This window comes from Peromyscus maniculatus, chromosome 6 (genome assembly GCF_049852395.1).
Source record: "Peromyscus maniculatus bairdii isolate BWxNUB_F1_BW_parent chromosome 6, HU_Pman_BW_mat_3.1, whole genome shotgun sequence".
Classification (NCBI taxonomy): domain Eukaryota; kingdom Metazoa; phylum Chordata; class Mammalia; order Rodentia; family Cricetidae; genus Peromyscus; species Peromyscus maniculatus.
In genome coordinates, this window is record NC_134857.1 from 88078977 (window position 1) to 88103601 (window position 24625).

The 24625-nt window shown below is 42.8% G+C and overlaps 1 protein-coding gene and 1 long non-coding RNA gene across 3 annotated transcripts in view; one reads left to right on the plus strand and one right to left on the minus strand.

Annotated features, from left to right (window-relative positions):
• Ahcyl1 (adenosylhomocysteinase like 1) overlaps positions 1-20463 on the minus strand; it is a 34997-nt gene extending 14534 nt beyond the window's left edge. The window contains exon 1 of one of the 2 annotated variants that reach the window (XM_006979499.4): positions 20082-20463. In XM_006979499.4, coding sequence (XP_006979561.1) covers positions 20082-20201 — 120 coding nt within the window. In that variant the 5' untranslated portion in view covers positions 20202-20463. The remainder of the gene's footprint in view (positions 1-20081) is intronic. The other variant, XM_076574796.1, reaches the window with a different exon arrangement.
• A 126-nt stretch (positions 20464-20589) lies between these two features.
• Positions 20590-24625, plus strand: part of LOC107401498 (uncharacterized) — a 42335-nt gene continuing 38299 nt past the window's right edge. Inside the window, exon 1 of the long non-coding RNA XR_006073439.2 lies at positions 20590-20650. This is a non-coding gene — a long non-coding RNA (uncharacterized LOC107401498). The remainder of the gene's footprint in view (positions 20651-24625) is intronic.

A 24625-nucleotide genomic window follows, 5' to 3' on the forward strand; every position in this document is an offset into this window, starting at 1 on the left:
ATAGAACTTAAGTTGTCAGGTTTGATGGCAGGCATCTTTACCCTCTGAGCCATCCTGTTAGTCTATCGTATTTCATTTTCAAGGCCATACCCTAATTTCTCAGAAGTCAATGCTACCATGTCGTTCCTACAATAGCAGTAATTCTCATCGGAAAGGAGGTGGGGAAGAGGCTGCTCTCTGACCCCCTTTAAAAGACCAGCTACTGTCGCTTCCCAATCATTTCAGTAAGACTTGGGATGGAAGAGGGGGAGAGTAATTCTGGAAAGCCAATTTATTTTAGTAACTATACAAGTTTACCAAATTTTCTTCATTTCACCAAGTTGCTCCCTTCCCTTTTATATAACCTGTTTAACACACTAAACTCTACCCTTCCGCCCAATCCTATCAGAAAGCAAACACAATCCTGTATCTGTTTTTTGCTCCAAAACTTGTAGCATACTCTCTTGTAGCATATTCTTCTTTCGAATTTGGCAGTGGCCTTGCTTTTGGATATAAAGCCTAGCAATGGCAAAACACATTACAGTGTTAACATTGCAGCCCAGCTATGTATCTGTATTCCACAGAATCAATGTAATATTGCCAGAGTTTTCTAAACCCAGTAAAAATTTAAAATATCAGAGTGTACTGATGAAAGAGAAGTTTGAGCTGGGCAGTGGTGGCGCATGCCTTTAATCCCAGCACTTGGGAGGCAGAGCCAGGCGGATCTTTGTGAGTTCGAGGCCAGCCTGGGCTACAGAGTGAGTTCCCGGACAGCCAGGACTGTTTCACAGAGAGACCCTGTCTCAAAAAACAAAACAAAACAAAACAAAAACAACAACAAAAAAACCAAAACCAAAGAAAGAAAGAGAGAGAGAGAGAGAGAGAGAGAGAGAAGTTTAAAAACAAATACTAAATCCTCTATTAATTAAATTCTAACTAATCAGGATCAATTTAAAGGAAGAAAAGAATGGCAAGTTTTAAAGGTCTCTGTAAATAGAATAAATCAGAACTAGAAGATTTCAGGGTACTTTTTTTTTTTAAAGACAGGGTCTTTTAAAAGACCTAGGCTATCTCAGAACTCACAATTCTGCATCAGCCATTAGCCTGGTTAGGGTTATATGTATGTGTCAGCATATCAACACTGTAGAACACATGGACCACTGGCTTTAATAAATTGAAAATAGTTTGCAATCAGTATTATTTATAAACAAACAATGTATGAAAATATGGAATTATATGGCTTAAACCAGTGGCTCTCAACCTTCCTAATGCTACAACCTGCTTCTGACTCCAGAATGCTGGGATTAAAGGCATGAGCCACCACTGCCTGGCAGGAAATGTATACTATTATAGGTGAAAATCTTTCCTACACAAAATAAACAGTCTGATCATCACATCACCACTTTTAAGCTAGAAAGACTAAACCAAGAACTAGAGCAATGAGTTGGTAGTTCAAAGCACTGGCTGCTCTTCCAGAGGACCTGGTTCGATCCCCAGCACCCGCATGGCAGCTCACAACTCCACCTAAGGTGATCTGACTCCCCTTTCTGGCCTCTGAAGGCACTGAACTCACCTCATGTTCATACATGCAGACAGGCAAAACACTCATATACACAAAATAATAAATTTAAAAGAGTAACATCTACATTAGTTAAAGCTGCACAACCTTTCTCTCCTGACACATCCATTCTCAGCTGGGGTAGCTGCAGTGTAAGAACCAAACTTTGGGGCTGGAGAGATGGCTCAGAGGTTAAGAACACTGACTGTTCTTCCAAAGGTCCTGAGTTCAATTCCCAGCAACCACATGGTGGCTCACAACCATGAGATCTGGTGCCCTCTTCTGGCCTGCAGGCATACATGCTGGCAGAACACTGAATACAAAATAAATAAATAGATCTTAAAAAAAAGAACCAAACTTTGGTCTTTGGCCTTGGCACAGGCAGTTAGTATGAACAATTGGAAAACAGAACTGGTAGGACTCTACAGTCACAAGGTAGCAAACAAAGGTTTGTGTTTTCAACTTTCTTTTTCTTTCCTTCTCCCTTTCTTTCTTTCTCTTTCTTTCTTCTTTCCTTTCTTTTTCTTTCTTTCTCTCTCTTCCTTCCTTTCTTTTGTGTGTGTGTGTGTGTGTGTGTGTGTGTGTGTGTGTGTGTGTGTGTGTGTGTGTGTGTTTTCTAACTAGCATGATTCCCACCCAGAATGAATGCAAAAAAACAGAATCAAACAGCAGGCCAGAGACAAAAACCTGGGTGTATTTGTTTAGAACTCATCTTGGTTCAACATCTAATGGGGGAAGTGTTTTCTTCAGGTAACTCTGACACAAGGAAAGGAGAGTACACAGTCTGCTTTCTAAGCCTAAAAAGATACTGAAGGTGTAAGAGCTACACAACCAGAACAAGTCAGGGCCCCACACACATGGAAGGCATTTAATGAACATCTGCAGAGTGAGTGAATCTTTAAAACTCCTTTCTCATGTAATATCAAATCAAGCTTCAAAGATAAATGACAATCACAAATCAAGCCGAGCCAAATATACTATGCCAGAATATGATTGACAAGTATCTGCAGCCCAAGACATTTTTTACTTTTGTGTTAAAACCTTAATTTTAAGTACTTTAAATATCAAATGCACAACTGCTTTTCAAAAAGAAAAACAAACAAAAAAACTAAACCCTCAACTCGCTGAGATGGCCACAGTCAGCATTTGCCTTCTAAATAGGATTTCCAATTACGTGTTCACATGACTTCTCCAGTCAGCAGGACGCAAGGCAAGGAGAGTAGACCACAGCAGTGAATTTCAGCCTCATCTGCAGTCCTTTGGCAGGAGTAAGATACAGTCAAGAGCCCATCAGGGCTCGCTCTTAACAGCTTCCAGCGGCAGCACTGCCTGCACCAGCCTCCTGTGGCTGGCAGGGCAGCCTGTTGGGAAGCGCTCCCTTCTCTAGGCTGGTAGAGTCCCTCTCCTGCTCATCTTTTTTCAAAGGTTCTGGGCATGGTTCCAGATACCACCTACATGGTGGTGAGATGGAGGAGGGAACTTCGGTAACATTTGCAGATTTTTAGATAAAGAATATAGAGAAGCAGTGTAGCAAGCTAGAAATATTTCTTCAGCAACCTAAGAACTGAATTAATAGGCATAATCTCGCCTGGTATTAATAAAGCTTCTCAGCAGCCTACAGCTTAGCAAGATCTTTCCCATCTGAAGATATTAGACTGTGGCAAGCAGCTCACTACTCTGTGCAGTGCTCCTAACACCCGCCTCTCCAATACTGGAGAGGACCCACATCCGAAGTGGGCAGTGTTAGCTTAAGCCATGGCACGGTGGACAGCGGTCTATACGGTGGCCCAGAGGCACGCAGATTCACGTTAGCCCTGTCCTCTCTGCTACCCCGAACTACAAGCTGCAGACTTGCTTCCAGCAGCTGCTCCAGAGGGCGGTGGCTCTGCCGGTTCCATCCAGGAGTCTTAACTCTACAGATTCTTTCCAGCTAGCAGCTCTTTCCCTTGGTGGAAAGAAGCCTCCCATGCTGCTCACCTTTATACTGTAAATAAGGATACTACTGCCAAAAGCCATTTCTGAATGTCATAATTTCTAGCGAAACCAGATCCAATAGCAGCTTTCTGTTTGGGCTAAACTCAAGATATTTAAATGGAAAAAATATGATGGCTGACTGACTTCTGTCTAATACTGAGGCTCGTTTAGGAAAAGCTTGACCTAATAATGTGGGTACTTTACGTATTCCACTTAGAGTGGGGTGTGGTGACAAAGTAAGAATGGTACAGAACGTACCAAGACAAAGGGAACACAGGCAACCCCCAAAGTTATGAACCTCAAGAGAAAAATAATTGTAACACTCGAGCAAATAGATCACCTACCTTCCCATACCTTACTCAAATTTTCCTTCTCTCTGTTGAATTAAAAGAAATTAAGCTACCAGAACCCTACTATGACCCTATGGTTAAGTGACAATGATCAGGACAATATACATAGTGCATTATATTCTTTTAGTCAACATATTCGCTTGTCACGAAGTACCTGCGTCACCCTAGGAGAGAGCTATCTATGTAAGAAATAAGGCCCTCTAAAATCTGTAGATGGCTCTGACTCACCATGCAGTGCTGACAGATGGCTGTGTCATGAACTTTCGCTACTCCTCTAGGAACATGCTGGCTACTGTAATACACACAAAGACTGAAGCCTATTTGTTGTATCTTTAAAATCCAATTCAAGGGGTTGGGGATTTAGCTCAGTGGTAAAGCGCTTGCCTAGCAAGCACAAGGCCCTGGGTTCAGTCCTCAGCTCTGGGGGAAAAAAAATCCAATTCAATTTCAGGCTAGTTTGAGGTGCTACTTTAAAGCAGCTTTTCAAATAGCTTAGTAGGAATGATGATTCTCTTCTATGTCATATTGTTTAATGTGGGTCCTCCAAAAATTAGAGGTCAGGCCAGATTCCTTATTAACCTTGTTATTTCACATGCCTATCTAACAGCTTTTAATTTCCTCAGAAAGGTTCCCTCCTAAGGGCAAAGAACTAGACTCAAAGGTAAACAACAAATACTAGGAAAACAAATCATTAAGAATGCATACCTGAATTGGGCGGTGGTGGCGCACACCTTTAATCCCAGCACTCAGGAGGGAGAGGCAGGCAGATCTCTGTGAGTTCGAGGCCAGCCTGGTCTACAAAGTAAGTTCCAGGAAAGGTGCAAAGCTACATAGAGAAACCATCTCGAAAAACATAACAAAATAAAACAAAGAAAAAAAGGAAGGAAGGAAGGAAGGAAGGAAGGAAGGAAGGAAGGAAGGAAGGAAGGAAGGAAGGAAGGAAGAAAGGAAGGAAGAAAGAAGCATACCTGAGATGTGCATGGAAGGACCAGTCTTTCTTACTACTGAGATTATTTGAGAGGGCAGTATCCTCTTCCGGTTTTCTGAGACATTTAAAAACATATATTCTATCCCATTGTCTTCTCTGGCATATTGTGCACAGAATTTTGCTGTTTAGAAATTATGGATAACATATTTCTTAGGTAACAGCACTGAGCCAAAAAGACTAATCAGAAACTAGAAAATTTAACAAGGTAATTACTAAGATGTGCATTAAAACACCTTCTAAGTCTCCTACATCTTTTCTAAGCCCCTTTCCACATCCTCTTACTAATTCTTTAAGATTCTACTCCCAGCCTCTGCCTTCTCAGAGCAAAGACAAGAGATCATGACAGTCAGCCCAGACAGATGCAGCACGTTTTCTTAGCAGAGATCAGTCTGATCCCCACTGTAGATGCATCCAAAGAAACAACAATAAACATCAATATTGTGAAACAAGAAGCACCCAAATCTACTTCAATTAGGTAAGAGTAGTCTCCTAAAGAAGGGTCTTTTCTTTCCAACCCTGCCCTCAAACACACCTGACAGAGAGTAAGGATCTAAAAAAGATTATCTTGGGCCACAGAGCCAAACTAGATACCTCCAGCCTCTTCTTTGATTTCCTGCTGCTGAAACCAGTTTTCTGAGACTCAGCAGGTTTTTTGCTGTTCCCAGTCTTCCTTCTGTCTCAAGTTTCTTAAGTTCTCAGTCTCCCCAGATGGGGTCTGAGTTTCTAGGAGGGAGTGGGTGGGCAGGCTGACTAATCACAATACACATCTCCTTCCTCCACTTACCCTTTTGTGTCTCAACCGTCGCCAACAACACACACTACTAGAAGCTAATTCCACAGTCAGACAAAATATCCCATTCCAAACGGGCCTCAAAGGGATGCTGTCAAGGCTGGCTGGTGTAAGGAAGGAGGAGGTACTAGCAGGCTCATACAGCCAAGTCGCTGAAACCATAAAGACAACTGGAAAAAGTCCCAGAGCGTAAGTGGTTTCACCACTGGCCACTACCTCTTTTCTCCACTGGCCTCTACTATCTCCCTAAGAGCTGCAGTCAACCAAGGACTTGCCAACCGGAGATCAAAGTAGCAAGTCGATGGCTTTTTATTTTGTGTTTTTGAAGGAGATCATAAGTAGCACAGGGCCAGGCTTCCCAATCTTCTAAAAACACAATTTACAACACACTGTAAAACACATGTTTCCATGTATACTTAGCCTGTTACTGCCTAACTGCCTTACCCACATATCATGCTACCCTACCCTCTCCTCACTCTCAACTACTGGCACTTCTATATTTTAAGGGAAAATTAGCACAGGTGACTGAAGAATCCTGGTTCCTTAGAACATACCCATTACTTAAGTAACATGTTAAAAAGCTCTGTTTACTCACCTCTCCCAGCACCACTGCTGTATCTTTTATTTCCCCAAATTTGTTACCATTTTTAACACAGAAAAAAAGTCAAAAGAACAGTATAATAAATATTTAAATACTCTTGACCTAGAATGGATCTTTAAATTTTTCATGTGGCATATACATATATATGTATATACCACATACATATATATACACATATATGTATATACACATACATACATACACACACACACACACACACACATTCACATGCATACTTTCACATACTAAAGTAAAAACAAAAAAAGGTTACAAACACGAAAATTCCAGTAAGTTCTTTGGAATTCATTCAAGAATAAAGATTAAAGACACTCTCCTACCAAATCTCAATGTCATTATAAAACTTAAGAATAATAAGCCAGATGTAGTGGCGCCCATCCTTAATTCAGGCACTTGAGAGGCTGAGGCAGATGGATCTCTATGGGTTTCAGCCTGATCTACACAGTGAGTTTCAGACCAGTCAGAGCTATATAGTGAGACCTTGTCTCAACAAAACAAAACAAAACCCCAAAAGAATATTAATAGCAATTCTACAAATTTAGAAACATTTTATTTATTACTATTGTTTATGATGTGCATGGGGAGCGGGCACAGTCCTATGCCATAGAGCACAGTGGATACTTATGGAGCTCATTTTTCTCCTTTCACCTATGAGAGAGTTGGGGGTAGGTAAAGCTAGCAGGCCAAGTAGCTTGGCACATACAGCAGTGAACAAATACCATTGTCTCAAACAAGGTGCACAGTGAGGACTGACACCTGTGGCTGTCCAGTGACTTCCACACCCGTGCCACAGTGCACGCAAACACACACAAAGGTAAAGAGATCTTCTTGCAATTCTTTTTGTCCTTACAGTACATTTCATGAAGGATGTACAGTCCAAGTACTGTTTACTGGGAGCCTGCACAACCAATTGGATACACGAGTTTAGATGTGCTGTTTTAGTTGGGCTCATTTGTGTTTCTAAAGATTTGTAATGTTTCATTTCTTTCCTCTTCCATTTAATCTTACTGGTGTATAAAACAGACATAACTCAAGCTTTACATGTGTAGTCTCGCCTCCGTCCACACTATTTTCAGTGGCTTCTGTATGTTTTCATGTTGGCTTTCTTCCAGCAAATACATATTTACATTCTTATTTTCCTTCCCTTACTTTCTCAAAAGTTAAACTGCAAGGTATGTGGAGATGCTCTTTTGTTTTAAGAGGAGGAAAACCTGTCAACTGCTTACAAACAGGCCTATCTGTACCTTCAGACAAATGTCTATGGAAGACAACTGAACACGAAACAACTAGTGGGTAGATGGAAAGGATTGCCCACGTAGTTCTCTGGCACCTTCGGGTGACGTGGCAACTTAACAAGAAGATAAGTAATACCTAAAAACAAATTTTCCTTCCTTGGTCTGGAAGTACAGCTTATGTGAGGTTTAAAAACAATTACATTTTAAATTTATGCATTTGTTCAGTGAATAAATGAATCACGCTGTGAGTAAGCTCAGCATTTGGGAAGGCTAGACTATGTCTAACTGGAGAAGAAAGAAATGCAAAGTCTTTGCCAAGTACAGAACTATAAGCAGCTACCAACATGTGGCAGGCAATTCGATGAGAACTGGTGTTTTAAATCCTGGGCTAACAGACAGGACCTACATCACTTTTTTTTTTTTTTTTAAAGTTGCTTCCCATAAGCTCATAGGCTCAAGAGAGGAAAAAGCTATCAAAACAAGATAAATCTGACTTCCAGGATCCCAAGTTAAATAGTAACTATGTAGCAACAGCAATTATTTCTAAAGGAGTCAATGGGACCTTTCACAATCTATCCTGTAGCTGGGTTACATGTTTTTAAGTTGAAAGGATAAAGTGAAACTCTGTCTACAAAATCAGCTTCCTGCGATTTTAGTTTCCATTTTTTAAGTTTACATAAAAATCTTAGCATGAAACTACTACCTATGTGGCTCCCAAAACGGAGAGAGTTGAAAAGCATTGTCAGTTGTGGCTTCTCTGGAGTTGTTTAAACAAGAGTTACCTGTCACTCCAGGATGAATAATGTGCATTTTCCACCCAGTCTACCTTCAAAATCAGCATATGCAAGTTTGGGATTTCCTGAGCCCTGGCTTTCTGTAGTCATTTCAAACCAGTGAAGGGCACTGTTTGATCAAGTTCTCTTGCTAACACCACACAGCAAAACAAAATCAAAATTAGATTTTGCTTAAGAAGAGCTATTTTTTCAATAAGCAACACTGCCAGGGTATCAATAATCTGAATAATTTTCATTAAAAACCAAAACTCTTGAAACACAAAGAACACTAGCTAGAACATTAGATTAGAATTTTTACTTAAAAACTGATGAGAAAGGAAGTTTAAAATCTACATGGACTAGTATGTTAAACAATAAAATCCTGAATATTGGGCTGGTGAGATGGTTCAGTTGGGTAATGGTGATTGCCACCACGACTGACAGCTAAGTTCAATCCTGGGACAAAGATGGAGGTCGGAACCAATTCTTGCAAGTTGTCCTTTAACTTCTACATGCACAGTCACTCACATACACACAAACAAAAACAAACCCCCCAACCAAGCCACAAGCCCACTTCCCTGCCTTTGGAACTGGGTACAGAAAGCAGCCTCCTGCTGTCTCAGGGGCTAGTCTACTCAAGACTGTGGTTTCAGGAAGGATTGTGGTGAATAATAAAGAACAATTGTGACCTCTGCAGAAGGTAAACAGTTCTTTCAGGACCCACCTTTTGAAATAAATGAAAGGATAGGGACAAAATATATATGATGTTCTAAGTTGTTAATGCCCTGCTGTTGAGACGCTACTGTGTAGAACAGCAGGGTTTAAACTCTAGAGAGGCAAAAAGCTCTGCTCTGATTCCCGCTTCCTTTCATTTATTGTTACAGAGTGAAGGACAATAGATGGGTAATCCAATACTGACTACTTACTAAATAATTTCATATTTATATCACAACCACCGGTCTTTGTACAGGGAGGATTCCAATTTGGTATGGTTAAAACTGACTACTGATTTGTGTGTGTATGGAAGGGGGTTTACCTGAGTATTTTCCAGGAGGAGGTACCATACTTCAAAATATGCATCAGATGTATATTTCAAATGTAGTTTTTAAACAAAGAACTATCCAGCAGGCAGTGGTGGTGCATGTTGTTAATCCCAGCACTCGGAAGGCAGAGGCAGAGGCAGAGGCAGAGGCAGAGGCAGAGGCAGGCAGATCTCCGTGAGTCTGAGGCCAGCCTGGTCTACAGAGAGTTGCAGGACAGCCAGGACTATTATATAGAGAAAACTTGTCTTGGAAAATGAATAAAATAAAATAGCACTGTAGTTCCTCATGTTGTGGTGACCCCAACCATAAAATTATTTTTGTTGCTACTTCAAAACTGTAATTTTGCTACTGTTGTGATCGTAATGTAAATATCTGTGTTTTCTGATGGTCATAGGCGACCTCTGTGAAAGGGTCATTTGACCCCCAAAGGGGGTTTGCCCCAGTTCTAGGAGCACTTCCTGGAGAGTGCTCGGCTGTACTGTCTCAACAAAACAGATAAGCAGTGTGCTGGAAATGTTCACAAAAGGTAACTGAGGAAATGGTTATGTAAACTGGCTTGATCATAGTAATCTCTTGACAATGTGTACAAATATCAAAGTATCACATTATAGCCCTTCGGTACATATAATTTTGTCAATTTTATCTTTAAAAAGCTGAAAAAATTTGATGAAGAAAAATAAAACTAAATGTAAGGTTTAACTATATACCTTTACAGGCTGAATAGAAGTGTAAAATAGATTTTTAAAGCCCTAGGAAGTGAGGCTTAAAAATCCTTTGGTCACGAAAAAAGAAGATTTATTTTTATGTGTATGAACAGATGTGGGCCTTGGATCCCCTGGAGCTGGAGTCACTGGTGGTTACGAGCTGCCTGACCTAGGCACTGGGAATGGAACTCCTGTCCTCTGGAGAACAGGAAATGTTTGCTCACGACTGCTGAGCCACCACTCCAGCTGGTAAGGAAAGACAACCGGTAGCTGATTAACCCCCTCAGCTTTAATGCATCCATCACTAAGCAAACCATGAAATAGCCTTGTGTTAACAGCAGGCTTCCTGTTTTCCCACAGAAAAGCATTTATTTAGAACTGGTACCAGGTAGAGCCACCTGACTTCTCTGGGGAGAAATGGGACTCTGTTAATGTGACCTGAGTCTATATACAAAGTTAGCTTCGAACACCCTGATAATACCCCCTTATTCAGTAGTCTTTCAATATGGGCGTGGAAAGTTCTCAAGATCATAAAGAAAAAAAAATCCTGTAAGGACCCCTCAAGTGAAGGACATCATGGGCTGTGGTGACACTAAGGTCAGCTTTCAGAGAAGAGGAGGCAGGAAAAGCCGCAGCCTCAACTGGACATGTCTTCCTACTGTGTTCTTTCTCAGTGCCCCAAAGGAGTTCCACCCTTGCTCCTGCAGCACTTATCCTGAGGGAGGCCTGGTCATTCGCTCAGGTCAAACACCGGGGCATATTAACGATGGCTTAGCTGGTACCATGGCTCATGGCTTACTAGTCTGCCTTTTCTCCCTAGCACACGCTTCTCATCTTCCTTCTTATCTCTGCATCTCCTCAATAATCAATTACATCTTTCTGTGCTTTTCTTCTTAAGTCAGAATTTCACCAAAATGTTTCTCAAAATCTTTAAAATACTATTGTTTTCAGTCTAGGAATTCATAATATAAACTAACAAGTTTAAATTCTCATATTCTGACTTGACTATGCAGAAACTAGAGGTGAAGGTATGTACAAAGTGTTAGAATTATCTTAGCATTTCAAAAAGAATTTAGACTGAAGAAATGGTACTGGCTTAGAGAAGACTGGTGTTCCGTTTTTCCATAGCTACCTCCTAGCACTCTTGTAAATGGTCTTTCTGTTTTGATGAAGACTTTTTAGGAGATAAAAGTCCAAAGAGCACAGCTCAGGGCTTCCTTTGACCTAACACATCCTTAATTCTAGATAAGCAATCATTCCAGGTGCTTAGCCTGGGTCCACGGACAGGCTTCAGGTTGACACATATCCTATCTTCAAATTGTTCTGTTTACTGTATTTGTTTTTCTGCCTGGAGTATGTACACAGCTCTAAGAGTGCTCTAAACTCCAATGGTTAAGGGAGCCTAGAGTAGATTCCAATGACCTAAACAGTCTCATGGGGATCTAAACTCTATAGGACAGGTGACAGGGGTTACTCAAAGTTGACTCCACAGGTTCCTTGAGTTCTGCTCCAGATATGTGAGAAAAGCAGCAGTAGGTTATTTTTTGTTTCTGTTTATTTATTTGTTTTTGAGAAGGTTTTTTTGTGTAGTCCTGGCTGTCCTGGATCTCGCTCTGTAGCCCAGGCTGGCCTCGAACTCACAGAGATCCACCTGCCTCTGCCTCGCGAGTGCTGGAATCAAAGGCATGCACCACCACTGCCAGGCTGGAGAAGCTACTTTAATAACAACTATACTTGTCAGTACAAACAATGCATCTGATGGATCCATAAGAGGTTAGGAGAACATGACAGTCTATCTAAGCAAGACAGAGACTGTTTTGTTTTGTTTTTATTTATTTTTAAATATGGTTTAGTTCAAATTTAGTAAAAACTGGCAATTTGCTCTCTCATTCCAATCATGCCCAGCACTCTGCTAATCCCCTCTCTATGGAATCAGAAAGGAATGTGCATAATTATGAGTTCCATATTCTCCAAATAGGAAAAAAACAAGGGCTGAGATTAATTTCCACAATCATCCATTCCCTATTACAAACAGGCAGACAGAGGCCTTCTCATCACAGGTGCTTTCCACGTATCCTTTATAACCTGGAAGCATCCTTTACCCCACAACATTAAAAACCAAGGCTTCTTTGTCAACCTCAATTTACTCCTAACTGGCAAGCAAATAAGAACAGAAACTACCTCCAGAGTAACGTTTCCTCCTGGGAAATACTTGAGAAGGGGTGTAGTGAGGTCAGCCCCTCCAGGATTTGTTTTTCCTTGGACTTAGCCTACAGCTTATTACAGTGGGAACATAATGTCCTCGACCAAGTTAGTCTCTTTCTGTTACAACCCTGAAGCAAACAGATTCTACAGCAGCTACAAGGCTGTTACCAAGGCCACTGTATTGATCAGTGTAATTAAGATTCACAGTTCATCAAGACCAGTACAAGAAGCCAGCTGGGTCACTCTCTTCATAACAAGCCAACACTGGGAATCTTCCTGTCTTGCTTGCTAAGAAGTCCGGTACTGATGCTGGCACTAAAACCTCAAGTACTGAATTAGAAGCTGGAGCCACCTGGACACCGACAGGAAACTGAATCTGTTACCAGAGCAACCGCACATATCTGCCATCTCTACAAAGCACTTATTTCATCTTCCAAAACAAGGAATTTTGAAAGTCTCCCTCTCCCCCAAATCTTGCCAAAGTCACACACTCTAGAAACATCACAAAATTTAATGCCAACCAGAACCAGAGCTCATGATTAAGACAGCACTGGCTCCATTCCCAGAAGACTGTAATTCTAAAGGTGTGTTTCAAAGACAAGTGCACATCAGGCCTTAAGTATCAAGTTCACCTTTGATTCAGCATAATGGACAGCCAGCATTGTAGAGGAAGAAAGCTGGGAAATTTGCTCAGCATTGCCAGCAAGGCTGTTAATACTTTCAGAGCCTAACATACATTCCAAATCCAACTGTTCAACTCTTCATTATTCTTCAAACTTGTAATTCCTTAGGCCTCCCAAAGTCCCTGTCCCTTAAATCCAGGACACCAGTTTGAACTTTGAGCAGAGGGTCCTCCAGTGCTAAAGACTTAAAGTGGTGAGAATTTCAAATTGCATCCCTCATTACATCTAAGGATATGTTTCCATGCTATTAAGCCAGTAAGTGAGGAGGCCATGTACTATGTACTCTCTTTCTCCTCCCTTACCTTCCATTTCTGGCATTAGAAAGAGCTCTACTAAATGAGTGGAAATTCTCATTAAGTTCTCTCCTGCTGTCCCTAGTTACTGCCTTATCCATTCATAAGGGAGGTGTAAGTTAGTGAGGAAAAAAAAAAAAAAAAAAAGGTCAGGCCAGAAGAAAGGGAAAGCAAGTCAGTCACCACAGGAGTCCCACTTACTTTCAATCATTTCACAGTATTTGATTCAATAAACATTCAAACACTACACATAAGACATTATGTGTAAAACATGGTCCTTGATCTCTCAATAAGCTCTATCTAAAGAAATCAAATGGTAAAATTCAGATTTCATCAGCTCAGTCTTAAAAATAGTTTGAAAAGTACAGTTTCATATGAAGAGTAGTAGGGTTGAGATGGTACTCACCCAAAGTTGCTGAAATGTTGGTTTCTGTATGTAAAGGTCTCTGAGTTACACTGAGTCCCTTGGGAAGGCAAGGAGCCTCCCAAAGAGGAGGGTGACAATACCACCAGCCTCAGCTTTATTCCAAACCACAAGGACAAAGCACAAATTAGACACCTTTTTAAAAAACCAGATTCTAGATCTGTAAAGAAAGGAGATAACTAAGCGGAGAAGCCTGCCTAGTTAAAGCAGGGTTTTAGAATCAGGGTCTGTGAAGGAGTGGAATGAGTTCCAGGCAGCCTATTAAAACCTCTAGAAGCAAACACATGTTTCTGTGCTCCTCTGAACTTTCCTAAGGTCAGAAATTACGATTTCATGAAATTCTTCAAAGATTAAAACTCACAAGATTAACAACAATTATGCACAATCGCTAATGCAGCGACTACTAAAGGCAATTCCTCAGACAGGCCAAAGTGAGACAGACCGGTTTCAATTCTCTGCTGTCTACACTCTGTATGATGTTACCTCTTCTAGACTTAGAAACAGAGGTGAGGGTGTCCATTCTGAAAATACAAAATAGACTTCTCTTCTACATCTTCAAGATAACGTTAACAAGTGAGTCCAAATGAGTTTTCCCTATGGTTTGCTAAGGAAGGAGATGAGGTATGGCTGGTGGGGGGTGGGGTGGGGAAGGATATATATTACATTTGGGCTCCTAGGGCTATAAGAAAAACAGGTCACAGCCCAAAAGCTTGGACTTAAGGTCAAGCCAGTTGTGGGAGTAAGGATAAAGTAATTCCCATAATGCCTATGGAAACCTGTGCCTTGAAGGTACATTGTAATGCAATTAGTAAATACTAGAAGAGTTAGAGTCAATTATTAAAAACAGAACTTCATAAATCTTGTCATTGCCCCAAATCTAGTATGAAAAGCTTCATTCAGGTCAAAGTCAATGGAAGTTACTGTGATCTCCTCCAGTCCTTCAATGCCTTTACTCTGCCATTTCACATTTAGGTCACAAACAACAGTGCACCACTGTGGGTTAGCACAAGAGCATTCTCCTTGGCACTTTGAGAACCACAGGCTTGTTGGGATGTCAATGCCTACACCACCGTAGCCTTGCAGGTACAGGACAGGAGAGAAAGGCAGGTAACAGAGCATGCTTTCCTGACTACACCATCATCCTTCAGACAGTAAAGAATTAAGCCTGAGGCAGGTCCAAGACAACAGTGTAAATAAACAGCAAGCCATTCCACCCCTCCTATATATGAAGCTACCTTAGGATAACCAAAGTGAGTACTAGCTGTCCATTTTAAAAGAGGAAAACTGGCTTGTGCAGAAGGGAGCACATTCAACCCAGAAAGTTCCACAAATTACATACATAGTCACATTAACAGGTGTTGGAGACTTTTCATGGCAAGAAGGCAGAAGTGTACCTGGAGAGTTCCACAAACATGGTTTTGTGAAAGTTCTTTTCCTAATCTCTGCTCTAGAATCCCAAATACCACCTATTACTAGTCGTCTATTACACTTTTAACTTTGTGTCTGCTTTGGGTAGTAAGTGATTGAGTCCCACTATATACCACTAGACAGTACCAATAACTTGCATGCATCCTGAGATTCAAGTATTGAGCTTCTATCTTTAGAAAAACTGACCAGAGATAGAAACAAACAAATCAGTCTGAGTCTCAACAGAAGTGTGGGTGTTCCACCTAGTTCTGTAGGTGCTGTGGAGTGAAGGGCACACATTTCTGTGGAAAAACTCAAAATTACAGTTCAAACGTCTTTCTGTTTCATGTGATTCAAAAGGATTCTACTTCGGAAAGACCCCCAAATCATTACAATTAAAAAAAGAAAAATAAAAGAAAAAGACCCCCTCCCAGACCCTTGCTAGCCAGTGCTTGCACAAAGTGTATATATTGAGAATCACAAGTTGTACGGCATTCATAGCTACCACAGATGGGTTTAACATGCCTGCCGTGATTATGGTTCAAACATCTTTTTTTAGATAACTGGACAAGAATATATAATGGGTAACATATTGGATCCAGGTGACACCCTTCTGGCGGATCCAAAGCACATTTACTTTCTATTTGCTTTTGTTTTTAGAGACAGGACCTCTCTGCAGTCCATGCAGACTGGCCCTGAATTTATGATCCTCTCTTAGCCTTTTGAGTGCTAGGATTATAAGTGTACACTCAACCATATTTATAATTTTGCCAGCCAAAGATGTAAACAATGAACCTATTAGAAGTTAAATGTCTAAAGGTCAGAACAAATTCATTTAGAAATTAGAGTGTATCTAAGGAAATCAAACCAAGTAAGAGGAGGAATCATCGCCTGAGGAGAAACTGGGGGGAGGGGAAAGTATTTTGGGTGATAGCTCTGTGGCAGGGCACTTGCTTAGCATATCTAAGGTCCTGGGTTCGAGCCCTTAGACTTCAAATATAAAAATAAAAAATCTTATTCCCCTGACTCCTATTCAAAGACTGCTACTAACAAAGCAGCTGCTTTAAAGAGAATAGAGACACTTAACAACATGAAGATGAGATTTAATCCCTGCACTCTGGAGGCAGAGGTAGGCAGAGCTCTGAGTTCGAGGCCAGCCTGGTCTAGAGATAATAGCCAGAACTACAAAGGGAAACTCTATCTCAAAACACAAAACAACAACAAAATAAAACAAACCAACAAACCATAAAGCTGAGAAATGGCAACCCATCTAATTTCTTCTTGATGACTTTGAGGCACTGGTATAAAAATCTACAGAACAGCATGAAGACTGTACCATGAGATAATTAAAGCGAAAAGGAGCACCTGGACTTTCCCTCTTACGTTTATTCCTAAGCAGTACTCACTGGGCTCTGCCTGGTGTGCTTCTTTCTCATGGCTCCTGATGCACTAGCACTACATACACTTTACCCAGATCAACAACTCTGCACAAAAGTAGTTTAACACATCACTCAGCAGAAACCTGTGTCCTTCTTCCTCAGATTTCAGAAATGCAGAGAATGATTAATATTCTGAGAGGTATTTAGAGAAACATATCCATCAAAGGAGCTGTCATCAATAAATTGGAGATTTGGGTTTATTCTATGGAAAAACAACAACCTGGCAGAAAGTCAATTTCTGAAGGTCGGAAAACAGTTACTGTCTCTGCAACAATGTAGCAGATTTATTAAATTTGAATAACTGCTACCACTTCTTACAACTCAAGGACTCCTTTCTCACTTCATGCTTTCCTGGACATACTACCTGAAAACACTGTAAGTTGTGAGTAAGTTTTACCATGTGAGTTATACCATAGCAATCAATGTGGTCCCATGAAAACTGCCTTTGTCATTCTGGGTCGGGGGAAAATATCTTCCATTATTTCTCATGTCTACTGAAGGACATGTTCTTAGGGATGTTAGGATGTTTATATGGAGTTGCTTGTGATAATCAATCACATTAATTATCTTAGCCTTCAAGGTTAACAATTTTTCCCATCATTCCTGAAGTTCTGTCTTCCTTATTGTATCATATTTATGACTCCCTCCAGGCTACCTCAAATGCTCACTGAAAAGCGGGAAAAGGCCCAAGAAGATGCTCAGCAGGTAAAGACATCTGCTGCTAAGCCGGACAACTTGAGTTTGATCCCCGGCACCCACAAGGTAGAAGGAGAAGAGAACAGACTCCTGTAAATTATCCTCTGACTCCCCTACATGCTGTGGCACGCGTGTCCTCTCTCCATAAATTAATGTAGTAAAAAAATTTTAAAGAGGGAATAAAATATACTTTAAAAAATTACTGTTGCTATCTTAACTTCCAAATGTCTCTAGCTTCACCTATTCCAAACAGGCACTTTTTAGGCAAATGAGGAAATTGAGGCACACAAGTTATTCACTTAAGGCAATACAATTAACTGTACTTGGCTTCTTGACCACCAACTATTTCAAGTCTTAAGCCAACAAGTCCTGTAATATCCACAGCACTGGGGTAGACACTCAAGGATACAAACTGGGTATCATTATAGTTGAAGAATAAGATACATATGCTTTTACTTGATGGGCATAAGCTGTATCTCAAACAAAGCAAACAATAAATAAAAGCTGGCAAGGAAAGTCCAGTAGGGTCTGATCTTATTGAGAAGCACTGAAGTCCCCTATCTTCTTTGGCCCCAGGAATGTCCTCAATTCCAGAGGGGCCTCAGGAATGGGAGTGATCCAAGGGTTACTTGGTTTAGAGTCAAGCTGGAATCCTCATGGGTGAAGGATTACACCATTTGAAAGAGGCCTTTTTCTCACAAATTCAGTACCATGCCAAGCTCTCTTCCACCCTAACCTTTCCCATACTTTGTCACATTATCACACAGTAGAGGTACAAAAGTGACCTAAGTTGTTAAGTCCAGCTGAAATTCTCAGGGGGAATAAAAAAAAATCCAAAACCAGATTACCTAGAATTTACTACATGACCTTGACTAGTCCTTAACTGGTCCATTAACTAAATAAATGCCCTTATCATCATTAAGGGAAGGGTAATTAGTCATCGTAATGCATTTTAATACAAGTACAACGTAAATGCCACACAATAAAGTTCAAAGAACAAGATTAATAACCTGGAGACACATATCCTAGCAAATGGAAACTTACAACAGGGTCTTCCCACACTCCTGGCAGACTTGCTTATTTTAGCTAATGGGAGTCTCTAAAGTCATTAGCACTTGGCTTCACAATAATACTCATTTGTGATATTCCTTACAGGAAAAAGAAAGGAAAAGGGATCTTTTCTGCTCCTGGCATTCAGCATTTCAGTTACTGGTTAGCTAGACTGGCAATTAACAATTGAGTACTAATGCAAGGTATAGAGCTAGGTTCCATAGATATAATGGTAAATACAAGTCCTTGCCCTGAGGAGTTTATAATGTATAATACAGATTTTGGCTTATCAGTATTGGCTTGCAAAAATATAGTTACACTGAAATAAAGGAAAGGAACAATAAGAATAATTTCAAGTACCTAGACAAAAGAAGGTGGGCTTATGGTCAGAGAGAAGAGTCAGAGAGACTGGGCTGTCAGGGTTTGCCTACTCTTTCCCTGAACTCATCTGAGGTACTATGCTTAAGCATTTTGCTTGTAAGAACTCTAACTGCATATCCAAACAGTGCAGATTGTAAAAGGTCACTTCTCCAACAAAGCAGTCAGAGGAACGAGAGCACTGAAAATGAGGTCAAATGGATCCCTTAGGATCGAGGGATCTTCCACCACCTTTTAAAGGCACTACTGGTAATGATCCCAATTTTGTGAGAAAACAGAGCTGAAGCTGAAAAGTGGTGACTTCTCTTTTTTTAAAACCTGTCTGTTAATCAGTTTCCTGGAGGAGGGGGAAAAGCCCTCTCAGGCACTTAGAACAGCTTAACTAGTTCAGGTGCAGGAACCTCGGGGATTAACTACCCCTGCAAACCTTGCTCTACTGAATTTATACCAGCCCTGAATCCCAACAGATACCGTAGGCAGGGCCAGCTTTGAAATGACTTTATACAAGAGGGCAATATTTGTCCTGATTTTCACTGGCTTCAGAAAGGTCACCTCTTTGCAAAGGTTTCTTTGGTCTACTGTTAATTGAGTGCCAGATAAGTGGAAGGTCAAGGAGTGTTTGACAGAAAGCACTGGGGATCTCAATCCCACCACCGAGAGAGCTCGACTCAGCCCTCCATAGATCACCTTTTCCAAGAGCAAGAGAAGGATGTCTTTTGAGCTCAACCCACAGCACAATAGGCCGACCTTATTCTGCTTCAGTAAGTGCAGTAAAGAATGAGCAATCATTTCTTACCACCCACCTCTCCAACCCACCCAAGCTTCTTTCTGGAGGGATGTCTAAATGATCTATTCGCATGACTGGGATCAACCTGCATCTCTGACAGTGTCTACTGTCACCAACCCCTAAATTTCCCTTTCTCGCATACTTCCAAGCAATTGGAAGCCTGGAAGGCGAAAATCATTTTGACTCTCAATCTCGTGTTGCCTTCAGCTGCATAAAAAAAGCCAGTTCATACAGTCCTTCCTCTTGCCTCTAAGCTATCACGCAGTTGTTGGTTAAACGGCCAACGCTCCCCAAGAGATGCCTTGAAAGGGCGCTGATTTCCCCACTCACTTAAGGGGAGATTTCCTGCACACCCTCATCCCCTGGAGAGGTCACAGGGGTCAGATGAGCCGTTCACCCCCTCCCAAGCTCTTCCTCAAGGCCTTCCATCCAGAAGAAGTCAGCCGCAAATGTAAGGCCTGGCCCTGCCGGGCTTCAGAAAGATCCAGGAGGACTCCGGCCGAGGGACAAAGAAAAGCGAGGTCAGAGCGGCCTCTTCGGCCCGAGATAGGCCCATGGCCGCTCACCGGGCACCCCCTACACCGTGTCAGTGGTCCCCGAGCACCCCAAACCTTAGCCCCAAGTCCCGAACTACCCCGAGCCCGGGCCCGGGGCTTGCTCGCGCCCCTTCCGCGAGGGCCCCCGGCCGCCACCCAGAGCCCCGCACCTTCTTGGGAGCCTTGGTGACTGTGGCCATGAAGGAGTACTTCTCAGCGTCCTCGATCTCCTTGGCCTGTTTCAGCTCCTCCCCGACACCGGGCAGCGGCATCGCGTCAGGCATCGACATCCCCCGGCCGGCCCGGCCCGCGGCTAACCCGCCGCCCCCGCCTCTTTCCCTCTCGGGCGCCCGCCCGTCCGCGCGGCACCCTCGGCCACGCGCTCGCCCGCCTTCCCGCCAGGCCCCGCGCCGAGCTGCTTGGGCTTCCGAAGGGCTGTGACCCGCGCGCCTCGCCGGCTCCGCAGCCCCAGACGGCCGGGCAGGGACCGCGGCCACAGAAGAACCAGAAGCAGCAGCGCGCAGCTCCGACCTGCCCGCGCAGCCACCTCCGCCGCACGCAAGCACGCACGCAAAGTAAGGGTAGAGGGCGGAGGCGCCACGTCAAGTACTGGCAGGCCCAAGGAGGGTGGGGAAAGAGGCGGAGAGAAATGGCGCGCTCTGGTGACGTCACCGCGCTGGGCCGAGCCGCGAGAACGGTCCTTCCTTCTCTCCTGCTCCTGGGCGATGAGCTTCCCAGGGTGAGTTGTAGCAGGTACACCGCCAGGTGGTGCCATCAGCCCTATGGAGCCGTGTGTGGCGCCTATAAAGAAACCACAGGACTGAGGGGCCTTGGACTACCGAATTCCCCAGGAGACCTGGGGTAGGGAGGGGGACGGGGACGAGGCGCGGGAGAGGGGACTTGTAAAGAGCGATGCTTGGGAGCATAGGCCAGAGTCCCACAGGACATATCTTATGGCGCTTCCTGGGACAGCCTACTCACAGCCCACGCCGTGGCCGGACCCTTTGGACCAGAAGCCCATTTCCAAGGGACAGTGTTTGCTTTTGACTTCATAGGGGGCAGAACAAGCTGAGAGCAGTCTGGTTTCTACACAACCCTTTATGACCTCCGCCACTATCTCCTCCCGGGGCCTTGTCTGTTTACAAGACCTTCAGGCCGCAGTGCTGATGTAAAGAGGTCGTTAAAATAGGGTTGATGGGTCAGAGGGTAGAGAACTAGAGGCAGATTGAGAAAAAGCTCCTGCCAAGTGATCCTCCTGCTGCGGGCTCTCTCTAGGCATTAGCCTCCCCCTAATGCTCACAGCGAGCATTCAGGGTGTCCATGTAGCACTCTCAAAAGTTTCTGGATTCTACTGTGCACAATCCCCATGTAAGGCCCTGGATGGCAGAGGTGCATGTGGCACATTTATGTTTTCCAAGAATTTGTTCATTTGGAGAGGGAAAGCCTGTTTGTAAGCTGGTGTCAGCTGGAGTAATCTGTCCTTTGAAAGTCATTCAAATGACATTGGCTCCAGTTCCTATGTCCTGTGGAAAGTACAATGTTATCCCCAGGATTTCTGTGAATTACTGTGGGGACTTAGGTTTTCATGGTCACCTCTGGCTCTAGTTGGTTGCCTAATCTGAAATGTTATTCACTATTCCAGCCTTATGACTGTTTCTTTAGCTCTTGCTGTCACATCAGCCCATTCTCTTTCCAAATCCCACCCCTAAACCACAAAAATGAGGCTATAACATGCAGCAGAACTTTCAGTGAAGGTTTGTGGATCCCAGGGGAGAGGTTACATCACTTAGCAAACAGTCTTCAATCACATTTCTGAAATGTTCCGAAAAGTTATTTCAGCCATCTCACCAACTTGGGATTTCTCAATGGCCACAATATCCCACAAAACTCACTGGTCAACTACATATTTAGCTGCCTCCTGCAACTCCCTTTTCATCCCTTTCCTTCACCCTTCTCTCTTCGGTGGACTCTGAGAAGCCAGACTCTTCTCTCCTGTGCTGAGAGTAAGTCTTCCCAGTGACTTTCCCCCTAAATTCCTGTCCATGTCTACTCTTTTATATCCTGCATCTCACTGGGTTGTGGTTTATTTGTTTGTGATAGAGGTTCACTATGTAGCCCAGGCTGGCCTCGAACTCTTACCCTGTGCCATTATGCCTGGTCTTACCAGGTTTATAAGAATCAACCCTCTTAAGAAAAAAGTTGTGATCTTAAAAGATATCCTCCTTCCTGCCCCTCATATTGGTTTATGTTCAGGGTTGGGGAAGGTGTGAAATAGTTACTTCTGGAACCACTGAATTCTTCCTATGAGAAGCCTGTGTCCTAACTACTCAGACTCATGGCTGTGTGGATGTTTGAAGAAGGCCATTGAAGTGCCAGAAAGTACCCCTAGGTCTTCAAACATGAGGATTCTCTCATCTCTTCTGAGTGTTCAGACTTCTCTATTGGGGAATCCTATGGCCATTGGTCAGAGAGATGAAATCAGAACACTAGACTCATCCACACAGAGCCAGACAGGCCCCTTTCTCCTTATAGTTGGGGCCTGGAAACCACACCTGGCCCACTCAGGAGTTTTCATCTTTTGGGGTTTGTCCAAACTGTTATCAGAGCCCTTAGAAATCAGCTATGAAATCTCAGTCCCTTGAATAAAAAAATATGTGTCTTGAGACAAATTATTTTTAGCAAGCACTTGTGTATCTGTATTTTGGATTTGATTTTTTTTTTAACTTTTATTGTCCAAGTGCTTTGCACTTTCTCTGTGTATTTTAGCCTCCAGGCCATGAGCTTCCTAGAGATTTGACAAGTACCTCTCTTACCCTCCTCCAGGAGACAGATGATTATTCTCATTCCAAGGCCACAGAGCCAGTGCTGGTGCTGCAAGGCAGGACCAGACTACAGGGAGTAGAACTTTGTTGAGTGGGCCAAGATGGAGGCCAGCACGTGATGCCACCTACCCAAGTGCCTGGCTGGAAGGGAGGCTGATGATTGGGCCTTAAGGGGCATGAGCAAGGATGCTTAGTCAAAAGGTGAGAAGGGCAGCCCTGCGGTGCTGGAGAGGCAGTAGGCCTCTGTGGTTCATTCCAGCCCAAGGCCTGGGCATTCCTGAAAACCAGCCACTGTAGAAGGCAGCCGTGGCTGCCATACAAGGTGTAGGCTGGAGATCAAAGTGCTTACCCAGCCAGGGAGTGTGGCAACATAACATCCGTGAGAACCATTGCATGCAGCCTACCTCATGCCCAACCCCAAGACAGCCTCACACGGTTCAGCTGAAGAGACTGCCACTTCTGGATGCCAAGAACTGGCTTGTCTTTGCTCCCTCACCTGGCACTACCTTCATCAGCAAGCAAGTTAGCTCCTCAGAACTTCACAAGACACATAGACTAGACATATCCCTATGCCAGTGTTTGAGAAGAGGAGGGACCCAAGGATAATGCTACTTGTTATGTGGTAGTAGAAAGTTTTCAAAAGGTCTGGGGATCAGAGGGGACCCTGCTCTCTAAAGGGATGGCTGGAGGACAAAGGTGGATCAGAAGCTCATCTTACTAAAAGTGTAATAGCATTGCAGCTTTTCACATGGGCTTGTTATGACTAGTCTAATATACTTAGTCTGCCCCCAAATCCATGTTATTGTTTTATTCATAAAACATAGTCATACAGTGCACGATGATTCAGTCAATGCAGACACTATGCAACAGTGGTTCCATAGGATTATTATGGAGCCACATGCAGCACATACCTGTAGTCCAAGTAGTCAAGAGGCTGAGGCAGGAGGATCACCAAGAGTTCAAGGCTACAGTGTGAGTTTGCAGCTAGCCTGGGATATATAGTGAGACCCCATCTCAACAACAACAACAACAAAACTCTCCTGGTTAGATTTTTATCAACTTGAAACAAACTGAAGTTATCTGGGAGAGGAACTTCATTTGAGCACATGCCTGCATCAGATTGCCTGTAGGCACGTCTATGGAGCATTTTCTTGATTAATGGTTGATATGAGAGGGCCTAGCCCAGTGGAGACAGTCACACAACTGAGCAGGAAGTCCTGGGTGGCATAAGAATGCTAGCTGAGCAAGTAGCAAGCCAGTAAGCAACATTAGTCCATAGCCCCTGCTTCTGTTCCTGCCTCTAGGTTCCTGTCTTGGTTGTTTTATAATAAGCTGTGATCACAATATGTAAGATGAAATCCTTTCCTCCCCAACTTTCTTTTTGGTCATATTTTTTATTACAGCAATAGAAAGCAAACCAAGACAAAAACCAGAAACAAATGAAGATCACAATGATATTGAAACATTCCTATAATTTTATGACAAAGCAGCCATTGTAGTGTTTTTAAAACAGCACTACATATTTTTCAAATGTTCATGGTGCTACAGATATAAACATACCTTTGTGATATGTTTAAGGTTTTAAGTACTTAGCATTGTACTACAGCTACCTGATATATTCAGCACAGTGACATGCTATACAGCTAGATGCAATGGGTGTACTATACAGCTTATATATTGGGCTATATGACCTACAATCCACAAACATATACTGTATGGTGTTAAACAGTGTTGAAACTGCCCAATGATGCAGTTCTTAGAATGTAACACTAGGGATAAGTTCCATGACTTTAATGAATGCTGAAGATGTACGAGGAAGAGTGCTAGATGTGTCTTGAAAGACTAATAAGATGAGGCACTGGCCTCTAGCTGGGTACAGGTGCTGTGGGGCT